We start from the raw sequence: 27,967 nt of genomic DNA, 5'->3' as shown, positions 1-27,967 counted from the left end.
ATGGCCGCGAAGTCGGATGGCGCGGCGGGCGCGGCGGGCGCGGCGGGCGCCGAGGGGGCGGCCGGCGGGGCCCGGGCCGGGCCGGGCGGACGCGCCGACGCGGCGGCGGCGGCGGCGGCGGCGGCGGCGGCGGCGGGCGGCGGCGCGGGGCCGCGCTACGAGCTGCGGGACTGCTGCTGGGTGCTGTGCGCGCTGCTCGTCTTCTTCTCCGACGGCGCCACCGACCTGTGGCTGGCGGCCTCCTACTACCTGCAGGGCCAGCGCACCTACTTCGGCCTCACGCTGCTCTTCGTGCTGCTGCCCTCGCTCGTCGTGCAGCTGCTCAGCTTCCGCTGGTTCGTCTACGACTACGCCGAGCCCGCGGGGGCCCCGGGACCCGCCGTCAGCACCAAGGACAGCAGCGCCGCCGCCGCCGTCGTCAGCACCAAGGACAGTGCCCTCGCCGCCCTGCGGACCAAAGAAGGCGGCAGCCCCGAGCCCGGGCCGCCGCCGCCGCCGCTGCCCGCGCCCTCCTCGGCGGCCGCCGCCTACCGCCGCCGCTGCTGCCGCCTCTGCGTCTGGCTGCTGCAGACCCTCGTCCACCTCCTGCAGCTCGGCCAGGTCTGGAGGTAGGCGATGCGCCGCGGGAGGGAGCGGGGCGGAGAAGGGGGGGTGCGGGTGGGGTGCGCGGCTCCCCCCCTCTCCTCCACCCCGTACCCCGGCCCGCCGGGACCCGCGGGGGGCTTCGCCTCCTCCACCCTACCCCACCCTAGTGGAGCTCGGATTCCTTCTGGACCAGCTCCGCCCCGACCTCTGCCCTCCAACTCTGACCACCCCGGGTACCATCCTTTCGGGTCTGAAGGGGAGACGGGACAGGGCGAGAAGAAAGTGATCCTGAGAGGGATGTGCGTGTGTGTGTGTGTGTGTGTGTCTGTCTGTCTGTCTGCAAGAGTAGTGGGGGGGGGGGCGCGGATGGGCGTGAGTGTGAAGTTTGGAGCAGGGACTCCCGGGCTTCCTCCAGCCCTGACCCTCTCTCTGCTCTCCACCTGAGCTGAGCCAGGCTTATGGAAGATCTCAGAAGCCCTTCTCTGTTCCCAGAGAGTTCTCAGTTTTGGATCTGCACTTTGTTCCCCTCTTCCCCCAGAGAAACAGAATCCGAGCTGAAAGAATAATATCCTGCCCAAAGTTTTTGGACTTTGGAAGTGCCGAGGGGCAGGTGAGGAAGTAGCCGGAGAGGTTCCCGGGCTCCTTCTGTTTTGTAGTTACCCGCTACCAGCCCAGTAGGAATCTTGAGTCTCAGACGAGAGGGCTGCTAGATCTCCTTTAAGCCCAGGAGAGACAAAACTGAAGCTCTGTGCAGTTTCCCACCCCCAGGCTTCTCCCTCTGCCAGGACTGAGGGTGCCTGTGAGATGAGCTGAGTTGATGGGGGGAAGCAGGAGGGATGCTACTCCTAGGGTTCCCCTGGTCAGAATTGCTCTGCTATTTCGGGTTCTAACTGCACTGACAGAACAAACTTGCTAGAGAACTTGCTCCCTGGTGTCTTCATCTCTTCAAGTCTCGTTTCCTTACCTGGGAAGTGAGAGAACCCTGCTCTGCACATCCCAGGGTCTACCACCACTTTTGCCGTACTGCTTGCGATGGTTGAATGAGAGACCAGATCTCCGCGAAGGCTCTGTAGACTAAAACATGTTTTTTTAAAGGAATCTAATAGAGTATGGTGATTATTACAGACTTGGGGAAAACATAGAAAAAAAACTCAAAGTCACTTTGGAGATGAAAGGGGTGATTATTGCTGTTGTTATATTTGTTCTGCTACTTGTTAACACATTCTGTCTAACTCAGAAGATTCAGTTCTGGGCTGAGGGTTGGAAACAGGACTCCCAGGGTTTGTCCCAGCTGCTCACTTGCTGCGTCACCCTTGGTAAGTTGCCAGGTCTCATTCTGCCTTAGTTTCCCCTCTAGGCCTGCCAAAGATGATGTGTATGTTCCAATTAGCTTGCCCTAGGGGAAGAAAGGGGGTGGAGCGCTATCCAAACAGGGTGGTGTTATTATTATTAGCTTGACACATAGAAATATTCATGTCTACATCCAGGAATTAATCTGCATTTATCATTCTGTGCCCAAGTGGACAGATGGTGAGGATATTTTTAGATTCTGAAATGGTGACTTCCTATTCTCGGTAGCCAAAGCTTCCCCCAACCCCCCCTTCCCTTACCCTGAAGTGGGCCACCTGCCCCCTCGACTCCCAGCCACCTCAATCCCTCATCTTCCCCTTGTTCAAATTCCACTTTCAATAAACTAAGATTTTTTTGAATATACACTGAATTTCCCTTAACAGGGCCAAAAATAATAAAATAAATGACCCAGGGTCTCAGGAGAGTGGCTGACCATTCATTCGGATGCCTAGTTTCTTCACTAAAACTTCCTCTTCATCCTCTTTTGTAAAATGAAGGAAGACTGGAATGATGAGATGGTCCTGCAGAAATGACAAACTAATTGAACCTGGTGTGCTGGAGTATTTTGTTTGGCTTGTATAGTAGTTAAAAAAGCCAGAGTCCTGGCTTCTCTTGAAAAAAAAAAACTGAATTGGGAGTCAGAATGATAGTACAGTGGGTAGGACATTTGCCTTGCATGTGGCAGACCTGAATTTGATCCCCAACATCCCATATGGTCCCTGTGGACCAACAGGAGTAATTTCTGAGTGCAGAGCCAGGAGTAACTCCTGAGCACTGTTGGGTGTAACCCAAAAAACAAACCAAAAAAACCCTGAATCTAGTAGTATCAAGCTGTAAGAGCTTACAGAGGCAGATAGGCATGGTCCATCTTGTCCAATTCCACTCTCTCAATCATAGCTGATGCCTTTCACTCAGGCAGGGTCTTCGGAGACCTTCCCGACAGTCCTCTGAAAATTATTTTATTAAGCACTCACTTTGTGCCGTGACTATTGGTTGCCCTCTGACTGGTGTGCTGTCTCATGCCCTAAGGACTCTGCCAGGTGGCTAGTATTACCATTGCTGCCAATCAGATAAAGACGTGGAGCTCAGAGACAGGCATCCTTGCCCAAGGTCACACTGCACAGCTTGGGACTAGAAGGGTGAGAATGCAGAACTCTGCCTTCAGGAGCCACGGTGAAGTGGGAACCTCACTTGCCTTTCGTGTGGCCGGCCCAGCTTTCATCCCTGGTACCCCATATGGTCCCCCAAGCCTGCCAGAAGGGATCCCTGAATGCAGAGCCCGGAGTAAGCCCTGAACACCACCAGATGTGGCCCCCCAAACCAAACCAAGAATTAAAGACTCTTACCTTCAGAGTCCAGGTCCATTTATCAACCTGCGGTTCTTCCACTAAAGTGTCCTCCAAGCTCGGAGAATTATGAGTCTGAGATCCCAAGATTCCAGGATGATAGAAAGTCAGGGCTTCTGCTGCACAGAGATAAGAATGTGAAAGAAGGGGAGGGAGTTGGACTATGTGGGTAAGGATGCAGAGACTGTGGATTGTGGGGAAGTGCTGGCTGGGGGGTGGAACTCAGGAGAAGGACACTGACAGCCAGGCTTGTGACTGGCTTGTTAGGTGACCTTGAGTGACACTCTTTCCAGCCCTGGGCCTTCATTTCCCTATAAGTGATATGAAAAATATTAGATTTGATCACTCTAAGAAGCTGCCCTCCTTTGGAATTCTGACTCTAGGTCTAGTTATCAGAGACAAAACCTATCCATCTCAGGGTCCCATATCCCAAAAGTTTGATCAGGGGCCAGAGAGATAGTACAGGAGGTTGGGTGCTTGCCTTGCATATGACCGACCTGGGTTTGATCCTCAGCATCCCATATGGTCCCTGAGGCCCATCAGATGTCATTCCTGAACATAGAGCTAGGAGTTATTCCTGAGCACCGCCAAGTGTGGTCCAAAAATGAACAACAACAGCAACAAAAGTTTGATCAGATTTTTAAATGGCTGAGCATGTGGCTCAAGGGAGGAAGATTCAGAGGAGGTATAACATTTGTGGCTGGTGTTCCTAGAAATCAAGCAGTGTTAGTGCAACATGTTTGCCTACTACATGAAATATCCCCACAATGAACAGGTTTGTGGAGTTGCAGAACTTGCTACAGATGTTCTGAGTTGTGAAATCCAGGGGGCGTGTCTGAGAGATGATATCTGAGCACTCCAAGGCTAAAAATAAGGCATTTTTCAATCCCCGATCTCCAGTTCTAAGTGAAAATTATTTGAATCCTAAAAGGCTCTGGTTTTCTTTCTTTCTTTCTTTCTTTCTTTCTTTCTTTCTTTCTTCCTTCCATGTTTCTTTCTCTTTTTTCTTTCTCTCTTCTTTCTTTCTTTCTTTCTTTCTCTCTCTCTCTCTCTCTCTCTCTTTCTTTTCTCCTGCTTAATTTCCTTCTTTTTTGCTTTGTGTCTACTTTTTTGTTTGTTTTTTGGCCATCCCCAGTGCTGTTCACAGCTTGCTATGGCTTTATGCTCAAGAATCACTCCTGATGGTGTGCAAGGACCATATAGGGGACTGGGATCAGCCTGGTGTGAGGCAAGGTCCCTCCCCACTCTTTCAGCTCCTTGTGCAATCCAAACAAAAGCTTTGATACCTTGAGGATCCTTGTCAAGGGGTGAGGAGATAGTACAGTGTGTAGTGTGATTGCCTTGCATAGGTGCGTGAAACCAGAGGGCATACAGTTTCCCAGAGAAGGGGGACCACCTGTCCACCTCTAGTAGATGGTGCCTTGCAGAAACCAATCCCCCAATATTGGCAAGTCCTGATTTCACAAGAGAAGTGGAAAACTGTGTTGTTTATGTGGAATCTCCCCATTTTTAACTACTAATTAAGATGTTATTGTTGTTGTGGGACCACGCATGGCTCAGGGGGACCATATGGGGTGCCAGGATTAGAACCAGGTTTGTGGCCATAGCTACATGCAAGGCAAGTGCTTTAACTTTGTCCTACCACTCATGGCTCCGATGAAAATTTCTTAAAATAACGTCAACCAAAATAAAAAGAAAAAAAGGAAAGGAAAAAGTAAAATAATGTCGACCCAAGGAAACATATTCGAGGGTCTGTCTCTTTTGTACACCTCTGGACTAACTCTTCACGGTCATAAGGTCATTTCACACATGTCATCTTATTCTGTTTCCAAACCCCTGATAAAGAGCTGATGTGGTAATTATTGTCTTTTGTTTTAGTTTTTGGTTTGGGGGCCACACTGAGTAGTGCTCAGGGCTTTCTTCTGGCTCTGCCCTCAAAGATCACTCCTGGCAGGGCTCGGGAGACCATATTGAGTGCTGGGGGTCAAACCAGGTCAGCCACATGCAAGGCACGTACCCTATTCACTGCACTATCATCTGGTCCAATTATTTGTAATTATTTTAAACACACATTAAGGCTCTGAGGAGGGAGTGGCGGGAAAGACCCCATTTGAAGTGCTCCAGACACATGATCTCATTTTACCCTGACCCTTCTCAGTGGGGGCAACTGGTGTACTCATCAGTAGCATCAGACTAGAAAGTGACGTTCAGAGAAATTGGGTAAGGTGATTTACACTATTGAGGAAGTGGGAAAGAGAAGAGGGACCAAGCCAGCTTTTTCCAATTCCTACGCCCCAGCTCCATCTCTGGTATAACCTGCTGGTGACGTTGGTGGATCCCAGAGCCCTGCAGAGACAGCCTGGCTAGACCCCCGGGAAGAGCACATGTGCTTGACAGGAAGCCGGTTGATACCAACTTGTGTTTTCTTTCCGCCCCAACCCTCTGAGCTCTTAAGCCACTCAGGACTGTTAAGCCAATTAAAGTTCCTAACCCTGTCCCCTCTGACCCTGTGGGCAGCAGAGCAGTGAGCCACGAAGCCCACTTCTAATCCTGAACTCTCCAGGCCCGGCTTTGCCCAGATAAGCTTGGTTTGCTAAGCCAATTAATGGGAACTGATCTGCCATGGGATTCTTTCTAGACCGTCAGAATTTGGGACTCCATAACAGGGAGAGAGGGAGATGGATCTGAGGCTCACTTCCCAAGACCCATCTCTCTGCGTAGCCCCAACCCCCCACTCCCCCCCAACTGCTCCCTCTTGTCTTCTCATAACCCCTGCATTCAGTAACAATCCTAACGTGGATTAGTGACTGTATGAAGTTGGACTCTTGGGGTCCCTCTGGAAGTGAAATTCTTGGCATCATGGTCAAGACACACATTCTAGGGACTGGAGTGATAGCACAGTGGGTAGGGTATTTGCCTTGTACACGGTCAAACTGGGTTCAATTCCCAGCATCCCATATGGTCCCCCGAGCACCGCCAGGAGTAATTCCTGAGTGCATGAGCCAGGAGTAACCCCTGTGCATCACCGGGTGTTTCCCAAAAAGAAAAAAAAATAGGCACACATTCTGATTTTTGTTTTGCTTTGTTTGGGGGCTACACCGGTGGTGCACAGGGCTTACTCCTGGCTCTGTACTCAGGGGTCATTCCTGGCAGAGCTCAGGGGATGGAACCCTGTTAGCCACATAGAAGGCAAGCATCCTACTCCTCTACTCTCTCCAGCCCCGAGACATGCATTCTGTATCCAAATGACCTCAAGTCAAATCCTGACCCTGCCACCTCCTAGATGTGATCTTGGCAAGTTGTCTAATCTCCGTGCCCAAACCATGTCCCTTGCAAAATCAGGATCATTTGTGAGTTATTTGGAGGTTTAATGAGACCTAGGATTTAACCAAGGACTTAGCCCTTTCTTGCCAAGCTGTTGGCAGTGATTTGAGAGATCAGCCAGGATTTTGTTCCTTATGGAAGATTTGTTCAGCGAGCAGGTGGCCAGGGAGGGGGCAGAAGGGCAAGAAGGCCACAGGGGCCCCTATAGCCGCAGGGCTGGAGCAGCTGTGAGGTCCATCTAAGCCATCCATTTTGCAGCTCTCGGGAGCACCTGCGAGACATCGAGAGTGGTGCAAATTGCTGGGAATGGGATGATGGACAGAGGAAAGTCTGGTGCTTTCCACAGTCTCCTGGGAGGAGCCAATGAACCAGTAAAACATAATGATACATACAGTAACCCGAGAGTAGGTCTGCTGGCAAGTGCCATGGGAAAGGCAAAGCGGGCAGGTGGTTGTGGGTGGGTGGGTGGGTGGGTGGGTACCGAGTGCCAGGGAGGAGGGCGAGGCTTTTCAAGATCAGGTCAGAATGGATCTCTATAAGAAGGAGGTGCCGGCCTGCCAGCAGAGGCAAAATAAGGTGAGAGCAAGCTGTGTGGAGTGTGGGGAAGGAAGGGTGGCCCAGGTCAAAGGAAGATGCGCAAGAGGCGGCCGCAGAGCAAGGGAAAGGGGCCGAGGATGGCGGCAGGTTGGCTGGAGTCAGACCACACAGAGGCTGCTGATAGGCCGGTGCAAAGCCGTGGGCTTTCACTCCGCAGGAAGTGGAGGAGCCCAGGGGAATGAGCAGAGGAGGAGTGGGATTTGGCGTATGTTTTACCATGTGGATTCTGGCTGTTTGGTGGGAAGTCAACGAAAGGGAGTTCAGTGTAAAACTGAAAGATCCAAGAGATTTATGGGGAGAGGTGGTGGGGGAGGAGAGGGGAGGAGAGACTGGACCGAGGTGGTGGCATCAGGCTTGGGTTGGCCTCAGATAAAGGTGGATAAGGGCTACTTTCCTTCCCTGGCTTATTTCCCCACTAGGGCCAGGATGCTCATGGTGAATTCACGTTCTTGGAGCCAGCATGATAGTACAGCGGGGAGGGTGTTTGCCTTGCACACAGCTGACCCGGGTTCAATCCCCGGCAACCCACATGGTCCCCCAAGCACCGCCAGGAGTGATTCCTGAGTGCAGAACCAGCAGTAACCCCTGAGCATCATCGGGTGTGACCCAAAAAGAAAGAAAAAACTTCACATGCTTTTCACATGCTTGGTATTTACCTTATCTGGTGTCTGCCACTGTCTGTGATTTGGCACATGAGTAACTGTTTCTGCCTCGATGTTTTCATCTGCAAAACAAAAAGTATTTCTCATAAGTACTGATATATTTTTTTGATTCCTCCGTCCTTGCGGAGAGCCCAGCAAGCTACTGAGAGTATTTTGCCCACATGGCAGAGCCTGGCAAGCTCCCCGTGGCATATTCGATATGCCAAAGGCAGTAACAACAAGTCTCACAATGGAGAAGTTACTGGTGCCCGCTCGAGCAAATTGATGAACAATGGGAGGACAGTGCTACAGTGCTACAGATATATTTTAAGTATCTGTACCTGTTCATGTGCCTGGGGTGAGTGGCCAATGAAGTAGTGTATGTATAGAGTTTAGTGCAGTGCCTGGAACACAGGAAGTGCCTCATTGGCCACCACCACTCGCATCCTTATCTCTAGAGCAGGGCAGGGGCTAGATCACATCACACTCTTCAGGCAGTGCTCCATGGCCTCTCGTTACCATCTCAACCCATGTATCTCAGAGTCTCTGTTTCCATATGTGAACTGTGGAACCACATGTCAAGGACCTGGTTTTGGTGGTTCCGCAGCTGAAACATGTTTAATCAGCAGCGAGGCTCAGGGCTGAGGGCTGGTCTGGTCCAGCCCCACCACCCACCTCCCGGAGACCCCCTCCGGGATGCTCTGCAACCCCCACCCCCCTGCCCTCCTCCTCTAGCCCACCAGACAGCAACAGGCCATTAGAGCTGCTCCTAACAGACACAGTGGCGGCAGTGCGGCCCAGAGTCCCCTGTTTGATCTATAAAGACCACACAGGAGAAGCCCCGGGGGCAGGGGGGAGAGCTGCCAGGAAATGGCTTTGAACCCCAGCAGCTGCGGCCAGTCCCCGGGGAGAGGAAGGAGGATGGGTTAGGAGGTACTGGCCTCTCTTTTCACCACCCCGCCTTTGTTAGGGCTCTGGAATTCCTCCCCTGGGAAAGCCGGCAGCCTCCAGCCTCCACTCTTCTCTGTGCCCCCTGCCCCCCAATCCCTGCCTCCACCTGCAGCCGAAGGAAATCCTGAAGCCTGGAGCCCGGCTCTGCTTGGGTCACTTTGGGCCAAGAAGGTCCCTCTCTGCTCCCACAGATGCCCTCTTTCCTTCCTGCTTGAGTCGTCTCTGCTCCCACGACTTCCCCTCTCCTTACTGAAGCCCCTCTTGCTCCCACAGATCTCTTTCCTTACTGCTTGAGGCCCCCACCCTTCCAGTCCTCCAGCCCTGCCCTTCCCCAGCGCTCCCTTCCTCCCAGGCCAGGCTCAGATGTCCCCTCTTCTGAGAAGACCTCCCTGATGAGTCCCAACACAGGGCACCCTGTGCCCTCCCACCCCCTATCCCCCCAAAACCACACAATCAGGGACTGACATTGCTTGATTGTTTCATCTTTTGTTACAAGTCCTAGGCCCCTATTGAAGCCTCAGGCAGTCCAGAAAAGGTGGAAGGGAGAGTTCAGTCCCCTCCCCACTAGCTCTGGGGGCAGAGAATAGTTCCTGTACATTTGAAGATTTTACTCTTGCTGGAGCAATAGCACAGCGGGTAGGGCGTTCGCCTTACATGCGGCCAACATGGCCAACCCGAGTTCAATTCCTCCGCCCCTCTCGGAGAGCCCGGCAAGCTACCGAGAGTATTTGATATGCCAGACACAGTAACAACAAAGTCTCCAATGGAGACGTTACTGGGCCCGCTCGAGCAAATCGACGATCAACGGGAGGGCCTTTACCTTTACCTTTACCTTACTCTTGCTTTTGGGCTGGAGCAATAGCACAGTGGGTAGGGCGTTTGCCTTGCATGCGGCTGAAACGGCCGACCCGAGTTCGATTCCTCTGCCCCTCTCAGAGAGCCTGGCAAGCTACCGAGAGTATCTCGCCTGCACGATTCCTCTGCCCCTCTCAGAGAGCCTGGCAAGCTACTGAGAGTATCTCACCCACACGGCAAAGCCTGGCAAGCTACCCATGACGTATTCGATATGCCAAACACAGTAACAAGTCTCACAATGGAGATGTTACTGGGCCCGCTCGAGCTAATCGATGAACAACAGGAGGACAGTGACAGTGACTCTTGCTTTTGTTTGCTTGATTTTCTTTTTTTAGAGGGCCCGGGATTGGGCCACAACCTGTGTTGCTGAGAGCCTATTCCTAGTTCTGCAGAGGGGCCACTCCTGGTGGTGCTGGGGGTCCCTGGATCCAGCTGAAGTTGGCCTCATGCAAGACAGGCACCTCAGCACCTGTACTGTCTCTTTGGCCCTTTGCTCTAGTTTTTTGTCATTTTGGTTTTGGTTTGGGGCCATACCTGCAGTGTTCAGGGCTTACTCCTGGCTTTGTGCTCAGGGATCATTCCTGGTGGTGCTCAGGGGACCATATGTCGTGCCAGGGATCGAACCCAGGTTGGCTATTTGCAAAGCAAGTACTTTATCTGATGTACTATCTCTCCAGCCCCTTTACCCTGGCTTTTAATTAAATAAGAAATACATGTACACTTTCATCTTTTTTTTATTGAAATTGGATATTACTGAAAAGCAGTTGCTACTTATACAGCTTTATATTACATTATTCCTCTTCAAACAATCCTGGGGTCTGTGGTGAGACGGAGACCCTGGAGCCTAGACTCTGGCTTTGACACACAGGATCTCAGTGGCTTTGGGCAAGTCACTTAGCCTTTATTTCATCAAGGAATAATTACATCCCTCAAGGTTGGAGCAATAATCTAGCAGATAAGGCACTTGCCTTGTATGCAGCTGACCCAGGTTCAATCCCTGGCACCACATAAGGTCCCCCGAGCCCTGTCAGGAGTGATCCCTGAGCACAGAGCCAGGAATAAGTCCAGAGCACAGCTGGGTGTGGCCCCAAACAAACAAATAATATCTTTCTACGAATGACCCTTATAGATGGAACACGCTGTCCACTGTAATTAGCACATGGTAAGTGTTCAGTTAGCATCAGCTGGCATACTGACCCGTGGTACAGAGGTGGATACTGAGGCACAGGGCAGTAACAGTCTCCTCCTGGTTAGTAGTTAGGTTTTGAGGCCCCGAAGTCAGACTCCCAGGCCCACACAAGTGACCACCAAGTACCACTACCTTCTCAGTCAAGTGGCTCCTTACAAAACAATCAATCATGTATTTCTTTGTGAAGCAGGGAAGCAGTCAGAAAGGCAGTTCGAAATCTTTACTTTAACATAAAATTTCCACTATTAACATCCTGGGTGCTTCTGCTCTGACTTTCCCCCCTAGGCACAATTACTCATGCTTCTTCAGCCCTGATCATATTCTGTTGTGATTGTCTGCCCACCCGGCTGGGTTTCCTACCAGATAACAAGACTCCAGGGAAATAAAGATTTGTCACTTCTCTCTTCCCCCACCCTCACTGTGACCCGCCCAGAGCAGACCCTCGGCTGCTGTTGGTGGCCTTGTACCCAGCCGGTCTGTTGAAGCAGCTTTGCTCCTCTGGCTGATTAGAGGGTGGAGGTGGGGAAGCCGAGGCAGGATGGGAGCCTTTCGTAGCTGTGGGTCCTCACCGAGGTCTACTAGACCTGCATTTGCAGCCTTCCAGACTGCCAGTGGATAAATGCAGAGACGCAGAAGGGACAACTGGAGCTGTTACCCCAGAGACACGGGCACGGCCGACTGCCTTGATCCATCTCATCTGTGAAATCAAGATAGTGACAGAGATCATCTCCCAAGGTGCTCTTGTAAAGATGTCTTAAGGAGGTAGAAATGCATGAGGCTTGTCACATACTATAGACTCAGAAAACTTTAATGAGGGACCACACCTGGCAATCCTTGGAGCTTTTTTTTTTTTTTGATTTTGGGTCAGACCCAGCAATGCACAGGGGTTACTCCTGGCTCATGCACTCAGGAACTACTCCTGGCGGTGCTCAGGGGACCATATGGGTTGCTGGGAATCAAACCCGGGTCAGTCACGTACAAGACAAACGCCCTACCCGCTGTGCTATCACTTCAGCCCCACATCCGACAATGCTTAGAGCTTATTCCTGGCTCTGTGCTCAGGGATCACTCCTGGCAGACTTGGGGGGGCCCTATACAGTGCTGGAGATTGAACCAAGGCATGTGAGTCAAGTGCCTTATCCCCTGCGCTGTTTCTCCAGCCCTCAGAAAACATTTTTTATCCTCATGGTTGTCATTGGCCCAAGCAGCAGCCCATCCTGCTTGGTTAGCAACAGGGGTCGGGAGGGGAATGGAGGGGGGGGTCCTGATCAGACTAAGCTCCACCCACTGGCTCTGAGTTGAGGAAGGAGACTTGTTTTTTGGCGCCCGAGAATGCAGAGGCTTCTGTGTGAGGACAGAAGACCACAGGATCGGTTTGAATCAAAGCGAGAACAGCCCACAGTGGAGCTTTCCTGGGCCAGTTCTCCCCAAGGACATCCACTCCGCGTCACCACACATGCCCATGGAAGAGGTCCTCTATCGGGAAGCTGTCACGGGGCCTTTTGTCAGTTTCGCTGGTACAGGAGATGGTTCCTGAAGCCCATCACTGCTGTTAGTCCTTGAATCTGACACAAGGGCGCTGCCATGACCTCCAGGCCAAATGTTGATATCAGTGACCACAGACAAATCCTGCCAGAGGACCTGTTTGTTTGACCTGCAATATTTTTTCCCTCTAGGCTTTTTTTTTTTTTTTTTTTGGCTTTTTGGGTCACACCCGGCGATACACAGGGATTACTCCTAGATTTGCACTCAGGAATTACTCCTGGCAGTGCTTAGGGGATGCTGGGAATCGAACCCGGGTCGACCTCGTGCAAATGCCCTACCTGCTGTACTATTGCTCCAGCCACTCCCTCTAGTTTTTAATGAAAAATATTATTATGGAAAATATACAGAAATAGGAGTAGAGAGGTAGCCCAGCAGGGAGGGCACCTGCCTTGTGGATCACTGACCCGGATTTGATCCCTCGAATTCCATATGGTTCCCCGACCCCCACCAAGAATGATTTATGAGCCAGGAGTAAGCTCTGAGTACCACCAGGTGTGGGCCAGAAACAGAAGGGGAGAGAGAGACAGACAGACAGATAGAGAGACACACATATACACACACACATACACATACACATACACATACATAGAGAGACAGAGAGAGGAAGAGAGGGGGGAGATAGAGAGAGGGAGGGAGACAGAGAGAGGGAAAGAGAGAGAGAGAGAGAGAGAGAGAGAGAGAGAGAGAGAGAGAGAGAGAGAGAACAGGATACTGAGCCTCCAAATGTCATTTCTCTGCTTCAGTAAGGATCAGTTCTGGGCCAACCTTCTTCCTCACAGACGGCGCCACCAGTGGAAGGTTGTGTGAGGACAGAGGGCTCTGTTGCGTAGCTTAGTCCCATTGCTGAGAACCACACAGGCCCACTGAGCACTTGGAAATGTGGCTACTAAGACCAAGGAAATAACTCTTCAATGTTAGTTATTTTAAATTGGTCTGAATCTCCATAACCATCAGGATTGGCATCGCTGACACTCAAGGCCGAGGCCGTAGGCTAGACTCCGCCTTCTGTGTTGTTTTGAAGCAAATCTCAGACATCCCGGTAGCCATAAATACCCCAGTACATGTCGAAGAAGACTTCTGAAATATATAACTCAACTATGTAATGCTGTTATCACACCCCCCCCCCTAAAAAAAGGAAAAATAATTTCTTAAAAACTCACATGGTATTTTTTTAAATCACTTGCCAACATTTCCAAATAAGCTGGTTTTTGTTTTTTTTTCCCCTTTCGGTATGAATACCAGAATTTCCAGCTAACCTTGAAAAAATGAATTTGTAGCCACACTCCTCCTTTTAGGCAGGAGTCAGCTGGAGCTGAGGGGCAGCTGCCTTTTCAGACAGGGCACCCATCCGTCACTCCCCAGGGTCCCTCATAATATTAGCCTGGCCCCTCTTACTGTCTCCGTCCCTCTCCCAAATCAGGAACAGAGAGAAGGAAGGCTTGTTCCTGGTCCTAATTTCCCAGTTCCTTCCATCACCATAGGAGACTAGACTGTAGTCCTCTCTCCTTCCCTGGCTCAGGATACTACAATTCCACACAGGAATATCAGGAAAAGAGTAAAATGGGGAGGGGGACAGAGAGCCTTGAGTTCAAGTATGAGGTCCTAGGGTTTAGCCTGCTCTGCACCCATTTTGCAGATGGGAAAAGTGAGGCCAGAGTGAGGAGATCTGTGAGATGGGTATTTGGTCCCAAGTGCTTTTCTGAAAGAGGGCTGTCTGCTTCCCTGGTGGGAAAGCATGTGGGGGGGGGGGGGGGAGAAATGGCCCCAGCTGGGAGCTGATGGGAGTGGGTGGGATGAAAGAAAGAAAGAGGGTCTCAGCTTTTCAGCCAGAGCCTAAAATTAGTGGCAGAGAACTGTTTGGCCGGGGCCCAGCATGAAAAAGAGGTGCTGTGAGGCTGCAGGGGGCTGCAAGGGAGGAGGGAGACAGCCCAGTCCCCAGCCCAGTCACCGAAACTGGAGTCACACGTGCAAAATCACATTCGTTGCTGACATTTCTGAGTCATCTGGCTACCCACCCGGGAAGGTCCCTCTCTGCCTTCTGGCAGAAGCACGCTGCATGGTGGGTGGGGAGGAGGACGAGGGCCCTTTCTCCCTGGAGCTCCGTGGGCCACATGTAGGCCGCTGTTGTGCGCGGGCCCAGTGCTTCCTGGAAAACCTACAAAATGTTATGGGCCCATAGGACCTTCCTGCCGATGTTGGCCATTCCTGACTTGCGGCGCAGCTCTGATGCTTCTGGCGGATTGATAACCTCGGGCAAAGCTTTGCTCTAAAGAGCCTTCCAAATGTCACCATATTTCCTTCCCTCTGGATTATCCTCACTTCCCTTGGAAACCAGTTTCCCGCCTGCCACCCTGGTCTTCCTCCAATCTCTTCCTCAGAACCCAGAGCCCCTCAAGAATCCCCAAGTGCTGTCGAAGCCCATCGTGCCTCCGTGTGAAGCTTTCTGGGGGCCCCTCAGTTGAAGATGAAGATCAAGTCTTGCACCATGGCTCACGCGTCACTCTCCTCCCCCACTCACTTCTCTGAGCAGCGCTCACCCCTGCCTGCTCCCTCCTAAATCAGGGACTTTGTCTAGCTTGCTCCTCCGTCAGAAGCTCCCTCCTTCTTCCTATTACCTCCTGGCCCTTCCTCAGGCATGGCTCAGCACCAGAAAGCGCTCCCAGGCTAGGCGGGCGCAGGCCCTTCTCCAGCACTACCGCCCTCCTCCGTGTCTGGGGCCCGTGGAGAATGTCTGGATCCCTTGGAAGATGCTTCTCATTCCATGCTGACTTGCTGCTTACCTTCCCGTCTAGGTGCTCCTGTCAGACCGAGTTTCAGACAGGCGGGGGGGGGGGGGGTGTCTGTCTATCACGAAGCCAGGGGGTACCCAGAGGCTGGGTGACTCGTTGTCCAGTGAAACTCTTTTCTGGGACTCGGTTTCCTTCTCTGGAAAACAGAGAAAGTGCCCATAAAACCTCCTAGGACTGTGTTGAGGATATTAGCACAGCATATTTAGAAGGTCTTCCGTGAATGGAAGTTGTTTTCTAGGAAAGGCGAAGACCCCATGGACTCTCCCCGAAGAGACTCCCCTGACCATCTGTCTCCTGGGGACAGTCAGAGAGACCCAGCCTTGGAGGGGTCCTCAGCGCTACCAGAAACTCCGGGGTCTTGTCTTCCGGTCAGGCACCTGACCACACAGCTCCTTACTGCCTCCCAAGAGCCCTGCACCCAACTCTGGACTGGGAGTGTTACATACACCCCTTCCCCCGCCACTTGCTGATTTCATAGTGGGCACTGCCCAAAGGGGCTCACAGAGGGAAGTGTCTTGCTCTAGACCACACAGGTGTCTGTCTGGATCTGCACCCGGGTTGGCTGACCTCTGCGCTTGGGCTCTTTGCGAGCATCTTGAGTGCCTTTGTGTGAACAGCTTACAAAGCAGAACACAGAAAGTACACGTGTGCTCTTTGTCTCTCATCCAAGAGACAAGCATGTATTGAGCATGAGGAGTGTGGGCCCTTGGTGTCCAGGATAATGTAGAGAAATGAAGAGTAAAAATATTGGCAAGTTAATGAGACCAGTTTCACCTGTGATATGTGCTATTAAGAAAACAAGGGCTGGAGAGATAGTACAGCAGGTAGGGCATTTGCCGTGCACGTGGCCGACCAGAGCTTGATTCCCAGCATCCCATATGCTCCCCTGAGCACCGACAGGAGTAATTCCTGAGTGCAAAGCCAGGAGTAACCCCTGTGCATCTCCAGGTGTGATCCAAAAAGCAAAATAATAATAATAATAATAATAAAGAAAAGAAAAGAAGATAGGGACCTGAACAATAGTACAGTGGGGAGGGTGCTTGCCTTGCATACTGCTGACCTGGGTTCAATCCCCAGCACCAATATGGACCCTCGAGCCCTGCCAGGAGTGATTCCTGAGAACAGAGCCAGGAGTTAGCCCTGAACACTGCCAGGTGTGGCCACAAAACAAAACAAAACAGGGTACATTGAGGCGGAATTGATAGTACGGAGCTTAGGGCAACTTGCCTTGCACCTGCCAACCCCTCACAGCACCGCCAGGAGTGATCCCTGAGCGCAGCCAGGAGTAAGTCCTGAGCACCACTGGGTGTGGCCCAACCCACTTCCCTCCAAAAAAAACTTGGTGTGGTGGGGGGCGGGTCAGAATCAGTGTTTGGCCTGTTTTCTCGAAAAGGACTGAGGCCCAGAGAAGGACTAGAAGGACTAGTTTTCTCAGCAAATCCCATGTAAGACTTGAGCCCTGTCTCCTGACCCTGAAAGACTGTCAGCTCTTCCCCAGGCTTCTCCAAAGTGATCCCAGGCAGTGCTCGGCTGTCTGTCCATGTCTATCAGGGCCCCCACCTCCCCCGGCTTGCTGGCTCGTCCCCCTTCTGGGCACCCAGACAAGCTGCCGGAGGGACTGGGCCAGAATGGAGCAAGGCGGAGGCGCCGAGTCTCATCCTGGGTCTGGCACTACCTTGTGGTGTGACTTTTACAAATTCCATGTTCTGGATCTCCGTTTCTTGGGTTGTGAAATGAGGTTAATAGTAGCAGCCCTGGGAAAGATCTGCTGTGGGAGCCATCTATCAAAAGAGGCTGAGCACAGCTGCTCCGACCCGCTGGGGCTCAACCAGTGACTCTGCTTACTCCTGCACTGTCCCCCTCCAGAGAGGGAGTGGGCTTCCCCCGAGGGTGCTGAGGGTGGGTACCTTGAGGCTCCATCCTGTCCCCACCCCAGGGTTGGGGGGAGGGGGTGGCGGTTCCTGGAGGGAGCGGGAGCCTGAGCAGGGCCCCCCACCCCCACCCCCTGGAAGCTGCTGTGTTTTTGGCCCAGAGCTGTGAGGGGGCGTGGAGAGGGGCGAGAACACACACTCGGAAACGCGGAGACCGACAGATGGAGGAGCTGAGGATGTGAGAGACGCAGACAGACAGAGGCCCGGAGCTGGGGCGGGGAGGAGCAGGCAGCGGAGGGCGGCCGGGAAACCGGCAGTCACGCTGCGCCACGAGCTGAGCAGCAGACCAGCAGATGGACGCGGCCGCCAGGACCCCAGGAGCCACGCAGGCGGAGCGGCACAGTGTCTCAGACGGAAGGGCAGACTGGGCACCCCAGGAGATAGACAGACAGACTGACGTTTGCGGCCTCTGGGAGCGGACAGGCATGCCGGCCCAGCACTGCCGGATCACACAGACAGACAGTTGGACGTCAAACACGCAGTGTTTGAAAGACAAGGTGACCTACAGGCCCAGGGACAGACTGACCCAGGACCCCAGAGCTAAACAGACAGAATGACCTAACGGGAGCAATATACACCAGCTGACCCCACTCTCAAGGGGCAGCCACAAGAGACAGGCTGACGGGTGCCCCATGGGTCAGTGGTCTCACCGCCTGCAGGGGACTGTCCAGGCCACAGCCCCCGACTGGCACCAGGGCATGGTGACTAGGAGCAAAGACCAGGAGAGAGGTGGGCAGAGGTGGGCCTGGCCCAGGAGCATCCTGGCGGGCTGCTCAGAAAGGTGCTCAGTGCTGCCTCGCAACACAACCAGACCAGGGAAGGAGGGACAGGCTCCTGCTGTGTGTTGACCCTGTGGTCAGCATGTGGGGCCCACAGGGGCCTGAAGAGACAGCTCGGGGGGCCTTCTCGTGGAGACTTCTCAGGCTTAACTGCTGACTTCCTCTTTCTTCTTCCCTTATTGTGGCTCCCGGCCCCACCCTCCACAATGCGCACTCCCCACTTCCTTTCAGATATGCGGCTCTGAGCAGCAGACAGGGAGTCTTTGCAAATTGGATGCAAAACAGACCTCAGAGGGCCTGTTTCCTGTCCCCTCCCCTTGTGCCCTTGTACAGTGGGGGTGAGCAGAAATGATCTGCTAGGCTCTGGCTCATGGCAGCCTTGGGGTGTTTCATTCTGGGAGTTTCCTGAGTTGGGTCCCAGCTGAGGACTATCAGGAGCAGGCTTCCTGGAGGAGGAGGAATCGTCATGAGTCCACAGGCACCGGAGTCACCAACAAGGAGTCCTGGCACAACTCAAGTCGAGATGCCTTGTGGCTGCCAGAAAGAACATACACTCGGACTCATGCTGATTAATCCAATAGATAAGTGAGCGAGTGTTGACAATATATGCTGAGGCGAGGAACGGGGGTGGCCAAGGCAGCTGAGGGTCCTACCTGCATGGGCGTAGCAAAATAGAAAATAAACGTGAGCCTTAGTGAGACAGGCTATGGGACCCCGAAGGAGAGTACAGCGGGTGAGATGCTTGCCTCCTTGTGGCTGACCCCCGCTCACTCCCCCGTGCCCCACCAGGAGTGATCTCTGTGCACAGAACCAGGAGGAAGCTCTGAGCACCACCAGGCGTGGCCCCAAAACCAAAACCAAGGGACCAGACCAATAGTGCAGCGGGTAGGGCTGTACTTGCACGCGGCTGACCGGGGTTTGCTCCCCAGCATCCCATATGGTCCCCCAGCACTGCCAGGAGTAACTCCTGAGTAAGTGCAGAGCCAGGAGTAACCCCTGAGCATTGCCCAGGGCGATCCAAAAAACAAAAACAAAACAAAACAGAGACTGAGCCATAGCATAGGGGACAGAGAGGAGTGACGTGGTGAGGGCAGAGAGGGGACTGGGTGGGTGGCTGCCGAGCCCACCCGGAGCCAGCCCAGGGAGGACGTAGGACAGAGACCTCAGGGAACAGGGAACGAGCACAAGGGTCCTAATTTGGGGCTGGGTGTGGCTGTGTTGATGGCGCCAACCGCCAGTGTCCGCTGGGGACCCATGACAGTGGTGTGACGAGGCGAGAGAAACAGGCAGGGCCAGATGGCCGAGGGCCTGCCAGCCGCGGGGAGAAGCTCGGGTTTTATTCCAAATGTGATGGGAGGCCCCGGGCAGGCTTTGAGAAGGGGAATGACAAGATCTGACAGCTCTTACAAATATCCCACTGGTTGCCATGTGGCGACGGGCAGCGGTGTGGGGGCGGGCATGGACCCGCAGAGCTCCCAGAGAAGAGAAGAGAAGAGAAGAGAAGAGAAGAGAAGAGAAGAGAAGAGAAGAGAAGAGAAGAGACGGGAAGGCAGTGGCCAAAACCAGGCTGGAGGCCAGGGAGAGAATGGACAGCCCCAACAGCCCCGGGATGCAGTTGGAGGGCAGTACATGTGCGCGTGTGGATGCCTTTCCTTCCCAGGAGCGCCCCTCTGGGGGGGGGGGGGGGGCTTGTGGTGAAGAAAGAGCACACTCCACTCCTTTGGAGTAGAAGGCAGTAGGGCCGGCTTCCTGGAGGAGGTGTCAAGAGAGGTGACCAGGAGTCGGCAGAGGTTTCTCTCCTGGTCCAGGCTTCCCCCTCTGTGTGCACTGTCACTGTCCTCCCGTTGTTCATCAATTTGCTCGAGTGGGCCCAGTAACATTGTGAGACTTGTTACTGTGTTTGGCATATCGAATACGCCACGGATAGCTTGCCAGGCTTTGCCGTGCGGGCGAGATCACATTTCTCTGCAATTCACAGAGGTTCACAAGGAGGAAAGTGAGGCTCGGAGAGGCATGGAGATGATCTCAGGCCACAGAGCATCAAAGGCAGGGCTGGTATCTCCGAATCCAGCATCGTGCCCGGGGGCGGTGTACGGATGGGATGGGGAGTGCTCAGCCTTGTTGTAGAGAAGGTGAAACTGAGGCCCAACAGATTGAGGTGTATGTCTTGAATGGACCGTTTTAAAAGCTTTGTGTAAGTAGAGGGGAAAAGGCTGGGGGCAGAGAGAGTACAGAGGTTAAGGCACTTGCCTGGTACCCGACTGACCCTGATTTGAATCCCCGGCATCCCATAGAGTCCCCCAAGCAGTGCCAGGACTGATTCCTGAGCGCAGAGATAGGAGTAAGCCCAGAGCACCGCCAGGTGAGGCCACCCCTCCCCCCCCCCGAAGAAAGGCCTTTGTGTGGACCCACATCTATCTACCATTACTAAGATGCAGAAACATCAAACGCCAAATGTAAATTATATATAACCCAGTATATATTATCAGAGAAAAGCCAAATTGCAGTTGACTGGCTGGTATCATGTTCTGTTTTGCAGACATTTAATTAAACATTTATTCGTTTTTGATTCTGCAGTTTTTCCCTGCGTTGGGAAGCCAGTTTTCTCCTCAGACCTCAAATGTTTTCTGAGACCCATGAAAACCTCATGAACGCTTTGGCAACAAGTACTTCGCACCGGCTGGGACATCACAGGTTCTGTCCCGTTGCCAGAAAGGGTAGAGGGAGGCAGCGGCTGGCCCTTTCCTCCCCAGCCAGCCGCGTGGTCTTGCCACACTGACCCCCGTTCTGGGGCTCAAGGCCCCTGTTCCCCTCCTCCCAGCTCCGGCCGGGCTTGCAGGCTGCAGGGCCCTTTGTGTGCGTGAGCAGCAGAAGCCCTCACGCTGCAGGGGTGCTGGATGCTCACCGAGTTGGGGCCTCCCTCATGCTGACCTGGGCTGGGAAACAGATGGTCCTCCGGCCTGAGAGAAACTTCCAGGGTGGCATCCTCCACCAGCTCCCCAGGCCCCTTCCCAGTCGGCCAGCTGGTCTCTCCTTCCTGTCCAAAGCCAGAGCCTGGGACTGGGAAAGGAAACGGGGTCGGAGGGAGAAAAAGAGGATGAGGACGGTGTTGTGTGCTGAGGGTCTGTGGGCCGTCTTTACCCCGCCACAAGTCCGACCCTCCTGCCCCGCGACCTCTGACCCCCATCAGCTCTGCTCACTGCCCCTCCTAGGCCCCCCCCCTCTCAGGCCTGGCCCAGCCCCAGCCTTGCCTGACTATGAACCAAACCACCTTCCAGCATGCACTTCCTCCGTCACGAAGCTGATCGCATCAGCCCCAATTCTGGGATAGAATTCAGATGGAGGATGAAATCGGAACCTTTCAACCCCAAACTGGATGCCCTTCTCAATTCTGACCTTTTTAGGCTGCTGACCATAACCACTCCTGCTGCCTGCCACCCCCTCCCCCACCAGGTCCAGCAAATCACTGTTTCCCTGAAAGGCCGTGTTCCCCCACGCCCCTGGGCCTGGGCCTCGGCTAGTCCTGCCAACCACTGTGTGCCTCCGTGCCCAGCTTTCTTTTATTGTTATTATTATTATTATCATTATTATTATTGCTTTTTGGGTCATACCCAGCGATGCTCAGCAGTTACTCCTGGATCTGCACTCAGTAATTACTCCTGGCGGTGCTTGGGGGACCATATGGGATGCCAGGGATCGAACCCTGGTCAGCTGCATGCTAGGCAAATGCCCTACCTGCTGTGCTATCGCTCTGGCCCCCATGCTCAGCTTTAAACCTGAAACATCTCCCTCTAGAAGTGTTTCCTGACTGCCCCTCCCCTTCCTCCCCTCCCCCACCCCTCAAAGCAGCCCCTCTTTCTCTGGGCTTCACAATAGAACACATGTCTCTGCTCTGATCTTATCTCTCCTGTGGGCTGTGGGATGCTGAAGTTCCCAGGGCCTGGTAAAGGTAAAGGTAAAGGCCCTCCCGTTGATCGTCGATTTGCTCGAGCGGGCCCAGTAACGTCTCCATTGGAGACTTTGTTGTTACTGTGTCTGGCATATCGAATACTCTCGGTAGCTTGCCGGGCTCTCTGAGAGGGGCGGAGGAATCGAACTCGGGTCGGCCATGTTGGCCGCTTGTAAGGCGAACGCCCTACCCGCTGTGCTATCGCTCCAGCCCAGGGCCTGGTAATACCAACTAGTTAAAATACACATTACTCTGGATCTGGAGTGATAACACAGCCTCTACCTAAGTAGGGCCTCTACCTTGCATGCAGCCAACCCAGGTTTGATCCCCAGCATCCCATATGGTCCCCCAAGCACCACCAGGAGTAATTCTTGAGTGCAGATCCAGGAGTGAGCCCTGAGCATCGCTGGATGTGACCCAAAAAGTCAAAAGTCAAAAAAAAAAAAAACCTACTTTCTCTGAAGTGTGTGGGCAGACGGGAAAAACATGCCCTGCTGAGGGTGGGGTGCTGAAGAACCCCAGTATTTGGAGGGGACACTCATAGGAAACAGCGTTTCAGACTCAGTTTTGGATGGAACAGGCCTCAACCCTGGTCTCCCATCCGGTGCTGTGTGAGGGTGTGCCAGCACCACAGTCTGGGAGCCTCCGAGAGGAGGAGGAGCGCCCTCCGGTGGGGGCATTTCCAGCCACATTTCAGGGGGAGCATTTGGGACCAAGAACATTAGCCCTGGAAAGATTTCATCCTGTTCATTCCCTTGCTGACATGTGGAGAATCTGAGACTCAGACAGGATTCTCATTTGGGGGTTCCCTGGCTATCAGCTGCTCCCAAATTCCAGTGCACAGGGTGACTCTTCCCTTGGGTGGGCCCCATGCCATTGAAGAAAGTTGCCCCCTTGGCTCCCAGACCAAGTGCTGAAATGCCAGCTCTTCACATCTGTGAGTGACCCCTTGGTCCCTACTTTGGCTTTTGGCTTTGTTCTGTGCCACACTTCATGGTGCTCAGGGCTTACTCCTCGCTCTGGGGCTCAGGGATCACTCACTCCTGGTGGGCTAGGAGGACCCTCTGGGGTGCTGAGGAGCAAATCTGGGTCAGCGTGCTATTACCCACTGTACTGTTGCTCGGCCCCTGAATCCCCACTTTTGGATTCAGACAGCAATCACGATCACGATCACGATCATCCTGTTGTTCGACGATTGCCTTGAGCAGGCACCAGTAATGTCTCGTTCTTCCTAGCCCTGAGATTTTAAAAGAGCCATTTCAATGCTCTTTCAGGGCTAGGAGAATGAGACCTATCATTGTTACTGGTATTTGGCATATTGAGTACGACACAGGAAGTTTGCCAGACTCTGCCGTGCGGGCAGGATACTTTCGGTAGCCTGCCGGGTTCTCCAAAGTAAAAACAGGATAATAAGATGTCGCTGGGAGCTTGGTTTTATAGTCTCTGGGTCTTGGCCGTTGATGGGACCACCTGGCGCCAGCAGCAGCTGGTGGGTGTAATGCCTATCTACTGGAAGATGGGGGATCTGGGTGGAGAAGGCCCAGCCCCAATCCAAGCAGGCTTGGAGATGCTCACTTCAGCAACACATATACTAAAATTGGATTCAGACAGCAAGGCCATTCAATCTGGGGAGTTTCTCCTCGTCTCAGTAGAGAAACCCTCTCTGTTACCGGCCCCAGGAGTCAGAGAATTTGGGGAATTGTGGGGAGAAATTCAGGCTCTCTAGTGGTACAAGAGTAGGGGTGGAGCTGCCTGGCAAGGAGGGCAAGTCAGACCAGAGATCCTGCAGGCACCCGCCCGCTCACCCCACTGGGCAGTGCTCTTTGTAGTTGCAATGTGAGTTTCATCGGATTAACTAGGACGCAGAAGGGGTCTCGCTGAAGATGGCTGAGTAGGTCTGAAGCCAAGTTGGGGGCTGCATTCAGAACTCCCCCCTCCTTCCCTCCCTGCAGGGTTACCTCCATTCAACCGGACAAGCACACAGTCACGCACACACAGCGGGAGCACCCACTGTGTGCAAAGCACCCAGCAGACTGGCCACATCCCCAGAGAGGTCACCATCTGGAGAAGCATCCCCGCTGTGACGCGTGCTGGGTGAATGCCCAAAGCCTGAGAGGGTGGGGTTAGGGGAGCCTTGGGAGAAAAGCCAGCGTGAGTCGAGTTTGGTGCTGGGGTGTGTGTGTGCATGCGTGCGTGCGTGCGTGTGGCGGGGGGGGGGGGGGCGGTGTGCAGGGGAACAGCAGGTGCAGAAGCTCAGCAGTGAGGGAGAACATGTGAACATGTGAGCCAGAGGCTGTGCAGACAACAGGCGCCAGGCGCTGAGTGGGAGAAGCCGCTGGAGAGGTGGCAGCAAAGCCTCCTGCCAGGCAGAGCACCAGGGAGTGGCTTCCCTGTGCTCCCTGGGGAGAACTGGGTTCCCAGAGGGGGTGGGAGGGTGCAAACGGACCAGGAAGCTGCCGCAGACCACAGAACGGGAAGTGGGCACCAGAGAGTGTCCTGAAGTGCCACCCTACCCTCTGGGCTACAGCAGAGGCAGCAGCAGTGCCTAACAAGGTGACCCGATGCCTGTCTGCTTGGGCCTGCCCCCCATCCCTGTCTCCGTCTGGGACTTAGGGCAGTGACACTCCTCTCTGGGTCTCAGTTTCCTCACCTATAAAATGGGAACAACAAGGATGACAGATAGTACAGTGGGTAGGGCGCCTGCCTTGCACAGGGCCAACCCTGGTTCGATCCCCAGCACATTAGGTCCCCTGAGCACCGCCTGGAGTGACCCCTAAAGTAGATTCAGGAGGAAACCTTGAACACCCCAGGGTGTGGCCCCAGAACAAAATAAATCCCTCCAGATGGGGGAGGGTGCCTGTAAGTTCAGAGGCTCCAGCCTGCTCTACTGTTAAGATGATTATGCAGCGCTTGGCCCTGCCAGGAAGCTGTAAGGAAGGAGGAAGCCCAGGAAGTGTTAGCCCGTTCATGTTAGAGCCCCGGAGACAGCGCGAGATGGACACGCACCGCGCAGCCTGAGAGAGGAGACTCAGTCTGGTGACCTGGGGGCGCGGGCGCCGAGCCTCAGTGCCCCTTGCCTCTGCAGGTGCCTGCGCGCGCGGTCCCCGGGGGCGCGCCCCGAGCCTCAGTGCCCCGTGCCTCTGCAGGTACCTGCGCGCGCTCTACCTGGGGCTGCAGAGCCGCTGGCGCGGGGAGCGGCTGCGGCGCCACTTCTACTGGCGGATGCTGTTCGAGAGCGCCGACGTGAGCATGCTGCGCCTGCTGGAGACCTTCCTGCGCAGCGCGCCCCAGCTGGTGCTGCAGCTCAGCCTGCTGGTGCACCGCGGCGGCGAGCCCGACCTGCTGCCGGGTGAGCCCGCCCCGCCCCGCCCCGCCCCGCCCCGCCCCCCAGAAGCGTTGGACCCCAATGGTCCGCTCACTCTCACCATGAAGGGACACCTGGGCCCTCCACTTCCTGCCTCTCTGTCCCTTCCTATCCCCCATGTCAGAGCAGATCAGTCCTACGTTTGCCAAATCCCAAGAAGTCCTAGCCAGGGTCTCCTTGTCTCAGATCCTCTGGGAAGCCCCCCGCACCCCACTATCTCATAGACCTGCCCAGTCACCATCAGTTCTTGGAGAAACTATATTTATCTTCCCCTCTGCACCCCTTGGAGCTTCTCCAGGCCTAGTTCCGGTCCCAGGGCCTCTCCTTAAACAGACCAGCTGACCCCTTCCCTGAGGCCGGTCCAGCAGGCCGACTCTTCGAGGTCAGAGGAAACTGCAACCCCATCACCCCGGAGCCCCATGCTGGACACCGCCCAGCTCCCCCAGCATCCTCGAAGACTGCACTTCTGGGACCATGCAGGGATCCCAGGATCCCGGGCCCAGCCGGAGACTCTCCCTGTGCCCTCAGCTGCGCCCAGTTGGGAGATCCCTCTCCGCACCCCAGCCCCATCCTGGCAGCCCCCAGCTTCTTACTTTGTCCCATCCTGGCTCCTCCAGGCCCTAATAATAACCCCCTCTTTACCTCCTTTCCCATTCTCAGAGACCTGAACCCCAATTTCCCATCCTCCTGCCAAGACCTCTGAACCCTAATTGCCCTAACTAGCGACCCCATTCACCCCACCTTCCCCCTCCACTGCCCAAGTGCCCAGACCGTTCACTCAGACCCCCATCCTTGCTCTTACAGACCACCCACCCAGACCATCCCCACCGCCCTCCCGATGCAGAGACCCTTGGCTCATACCTCCCTTAGCACCCGGATCCTGACCCAGAACCCTCCCCCACCCCATGTCCCAAACCCCTCACCCAGACCCGCCCCTAACCCGGCCCGGCCCGCCCCCATCCTGTCTCCACAGCCCTGTCCACCTCTGCCTCCCTCGTGTCGCTGGCCTGGACGCTGGCCTCCTACCAGAAGGTGCTGCGGGACTCGCGGGACGACAAGCGGCCTCTGTCCTACAAGGGCGCCGTGGCCCAGGTGCTGTGGCACCTCTTCACCATCGCCGCCCGCAGCCTGGCCTTTGCGCTCTTTGCGAGCGTCTACAAGCTCTACTTCGGCATCTTCATCGTGGCGCACTGGTGTGTCATGACCTTCTGGGTCATCCAGGGCGAGACGGACTTCTGCATGTCCAAGTGGGAGGAGATCATCTACAACATGGTGGTGGGTATCATCTATATCTTCTGCTGGTTCAACGTCAAGGAGGGCCGCAGCCGCCGCCGCATGACGCTCTACTACTGCATCGTGCTGCTGGAGAACGCGGCGCTCACGGGCTTCTGGTACTCCAGCCGCAACTTCGCCACCGACTTCCGCTCCCTCATCCTGGTGTGCGTGGTGGCCTCCAGCTTCGCGCTGGGCATCTTCTTCATGTGTATCTACTATTGCCTCCTGCACCCCAACGGGCCCATGCTGAGTCCCCAGGCCCCGGGCTGCATCTTCCCCGAGGCCCCCGGGCCCTGTGGCCCCCCAACCGAGCCTATCACAAGCCCCCCAAGGTCCCTGCCGAGGACTACAGGCGCTGAGCGGGATGGGGTCTCCATAGGGGGCGAACGTGCCGGGACCCCCACACCACCTGTCTTCCAGGTGCGACCAGGCTTGCCTCCCACCCCTGTGACCCGCGCCTTGCGGACAGAGGGGCCGGTCATTCGGATTGACCTGCCCCGGAAGAAGTACCCGGCGTGGGATGCTCACTTTATTGACCGGCGGCTCAGGAAGACCATCCTGGCCCTGGAGTACTCCTCTCCTGCCACGCCCCGGGTGCAGTACCGGAGCATGGGGACCTCCCAGGAGCTGCTGGAGTATGAGACCACGGTGTAGGCCACAGCCTGTCCATGAAAACGGACAGGCTTGGCTGACGATCACCCACACAGATCAGTGTTGAGCCTGGAGGTCCCAGGCCACCAGGCTAGAGGGAAGGGAGCTGTTGGTCCCAGGTGGAGTGGCCCCCCGTTTGGGTTCTCTCCCAAGGGGGATAACCTGGCCTGGGCTCCGGCCCGTGCTCTGACCCTCTGTCCTGTTTTCAGTCCTGTGGCCCATTTCCTAAACTCCCCGGATCCAGGGCCCAGGGAATCAACTGGTGCTACCCTCCTCATAATCTGTCCCCTTTCCCGAAGGCCTCCACACGCATCTTATGCTGGTGGGGTCCCATAACCTCTCCCCTACCTGGAGTTGCGCAGGGTCACCCACCAGAGAAAGGGCACTGTCTGGGGGACCTGGGACTGGGAATGGGGGGCGCCTCTGTGGTAGGAGGTGTCTGAAGTGGACGGAGGCCATGGAAGGAGGGGTGAGAAGGACAGGCTGACACCATGGTGGGGATGGGGGGGTCTGCAGCTGGATGGGGGGGGAAATCAAAGGAGGGAGTTGGGGTGGGTGGGGACAGGGGGGTGGGGTGACAGTACCACAGATGGACCAAGGGGGAGCCCTGTCACACCAGAGGGGTCCAGGCTGGCAGATCACAAAGGGGCAGGTAGCCGACTGCAGGGAGGACTGCCTCCACTCCAGAGCCCAGAATGTTCCAAAAGCGATCTCCTCAGGAGATACCTCCGCTGCGTGCTCTGCTGTCTGTGAGGGGTCAGGTACCTCCGCTGAAATATTCTTCATGGAGCAGAGCTCCTGGACTGTTCGAACACAAAGGATAAAATGTCTAGGAAGACACATGGT

At 54.7% G+C, this 27,967-nt stretch overlaps 1 protein-coding gene across 1 annotated transcript; it reads left to right on the top strand.

The window, feature by feature from the left end:
* Nucleotides 1–27,232, top strand: XKR7 (XK related 7). Its single transcript, XM_056121872.1, has 3 exons — nucleotides 1–608; nucleotides 24,978–25,180; nucleotides 26,169–27,232. Exons 1-3 carry the CDS (start codon nucleotides 1–3, stop codon nucleotides 27,122–27,124), a joined length of 1,767 nt encoding a protein of 588 aa, XP_055977847.1. The 3' UTR covers nucleotides 27,125–27,232.
* The last annotated feature ends 735 nt before the right edge of the window (nucleotides 27,233–27,967 follow it).

Source organism: Sorex fumeus, unplaced genomic scaffold (genome assembly GCF_029834395.1).
Source record: "Sorex fumeus unplaced genomic scaffold, SorFum_2.1 ptg000044l, whole genome shotgun sequence".
Lineage (NCBI taxonomy): Eukaryota > Metazoa > Chordata > Mammalia > Eulipotyphla > Soricidae > Sorex > Sorex fumeus.
This window is presented reverse-complemented; position numbering and strand designations above follow the sequence as displayed.

Bases quoted from the DNA above. Each gene is read 5' to 3' on its own strand.
- XKR7 (XM_056121872.1), top strand. From the start codon at position 1: ATGGCCGCGAAGTCGGATGGCGCGGCGGGCGCGGCGGGCGCGGCGGGC. The intron at 609-24,977 runs GTAGGCGATGCG...GTGCCTCTGCAG, and splicing joins CAGCTCGGCCAGGTCTGGAG to GTACCTGCGCGCGCTCTACC. The intron at 25,181-26,168 runs GTGAGCCCGCCC...CTGTCTCCACAG, and splicing joins CGAGCCCGACCTGCTGCCGG to CCCTGTCCACCTCTGCCTCC.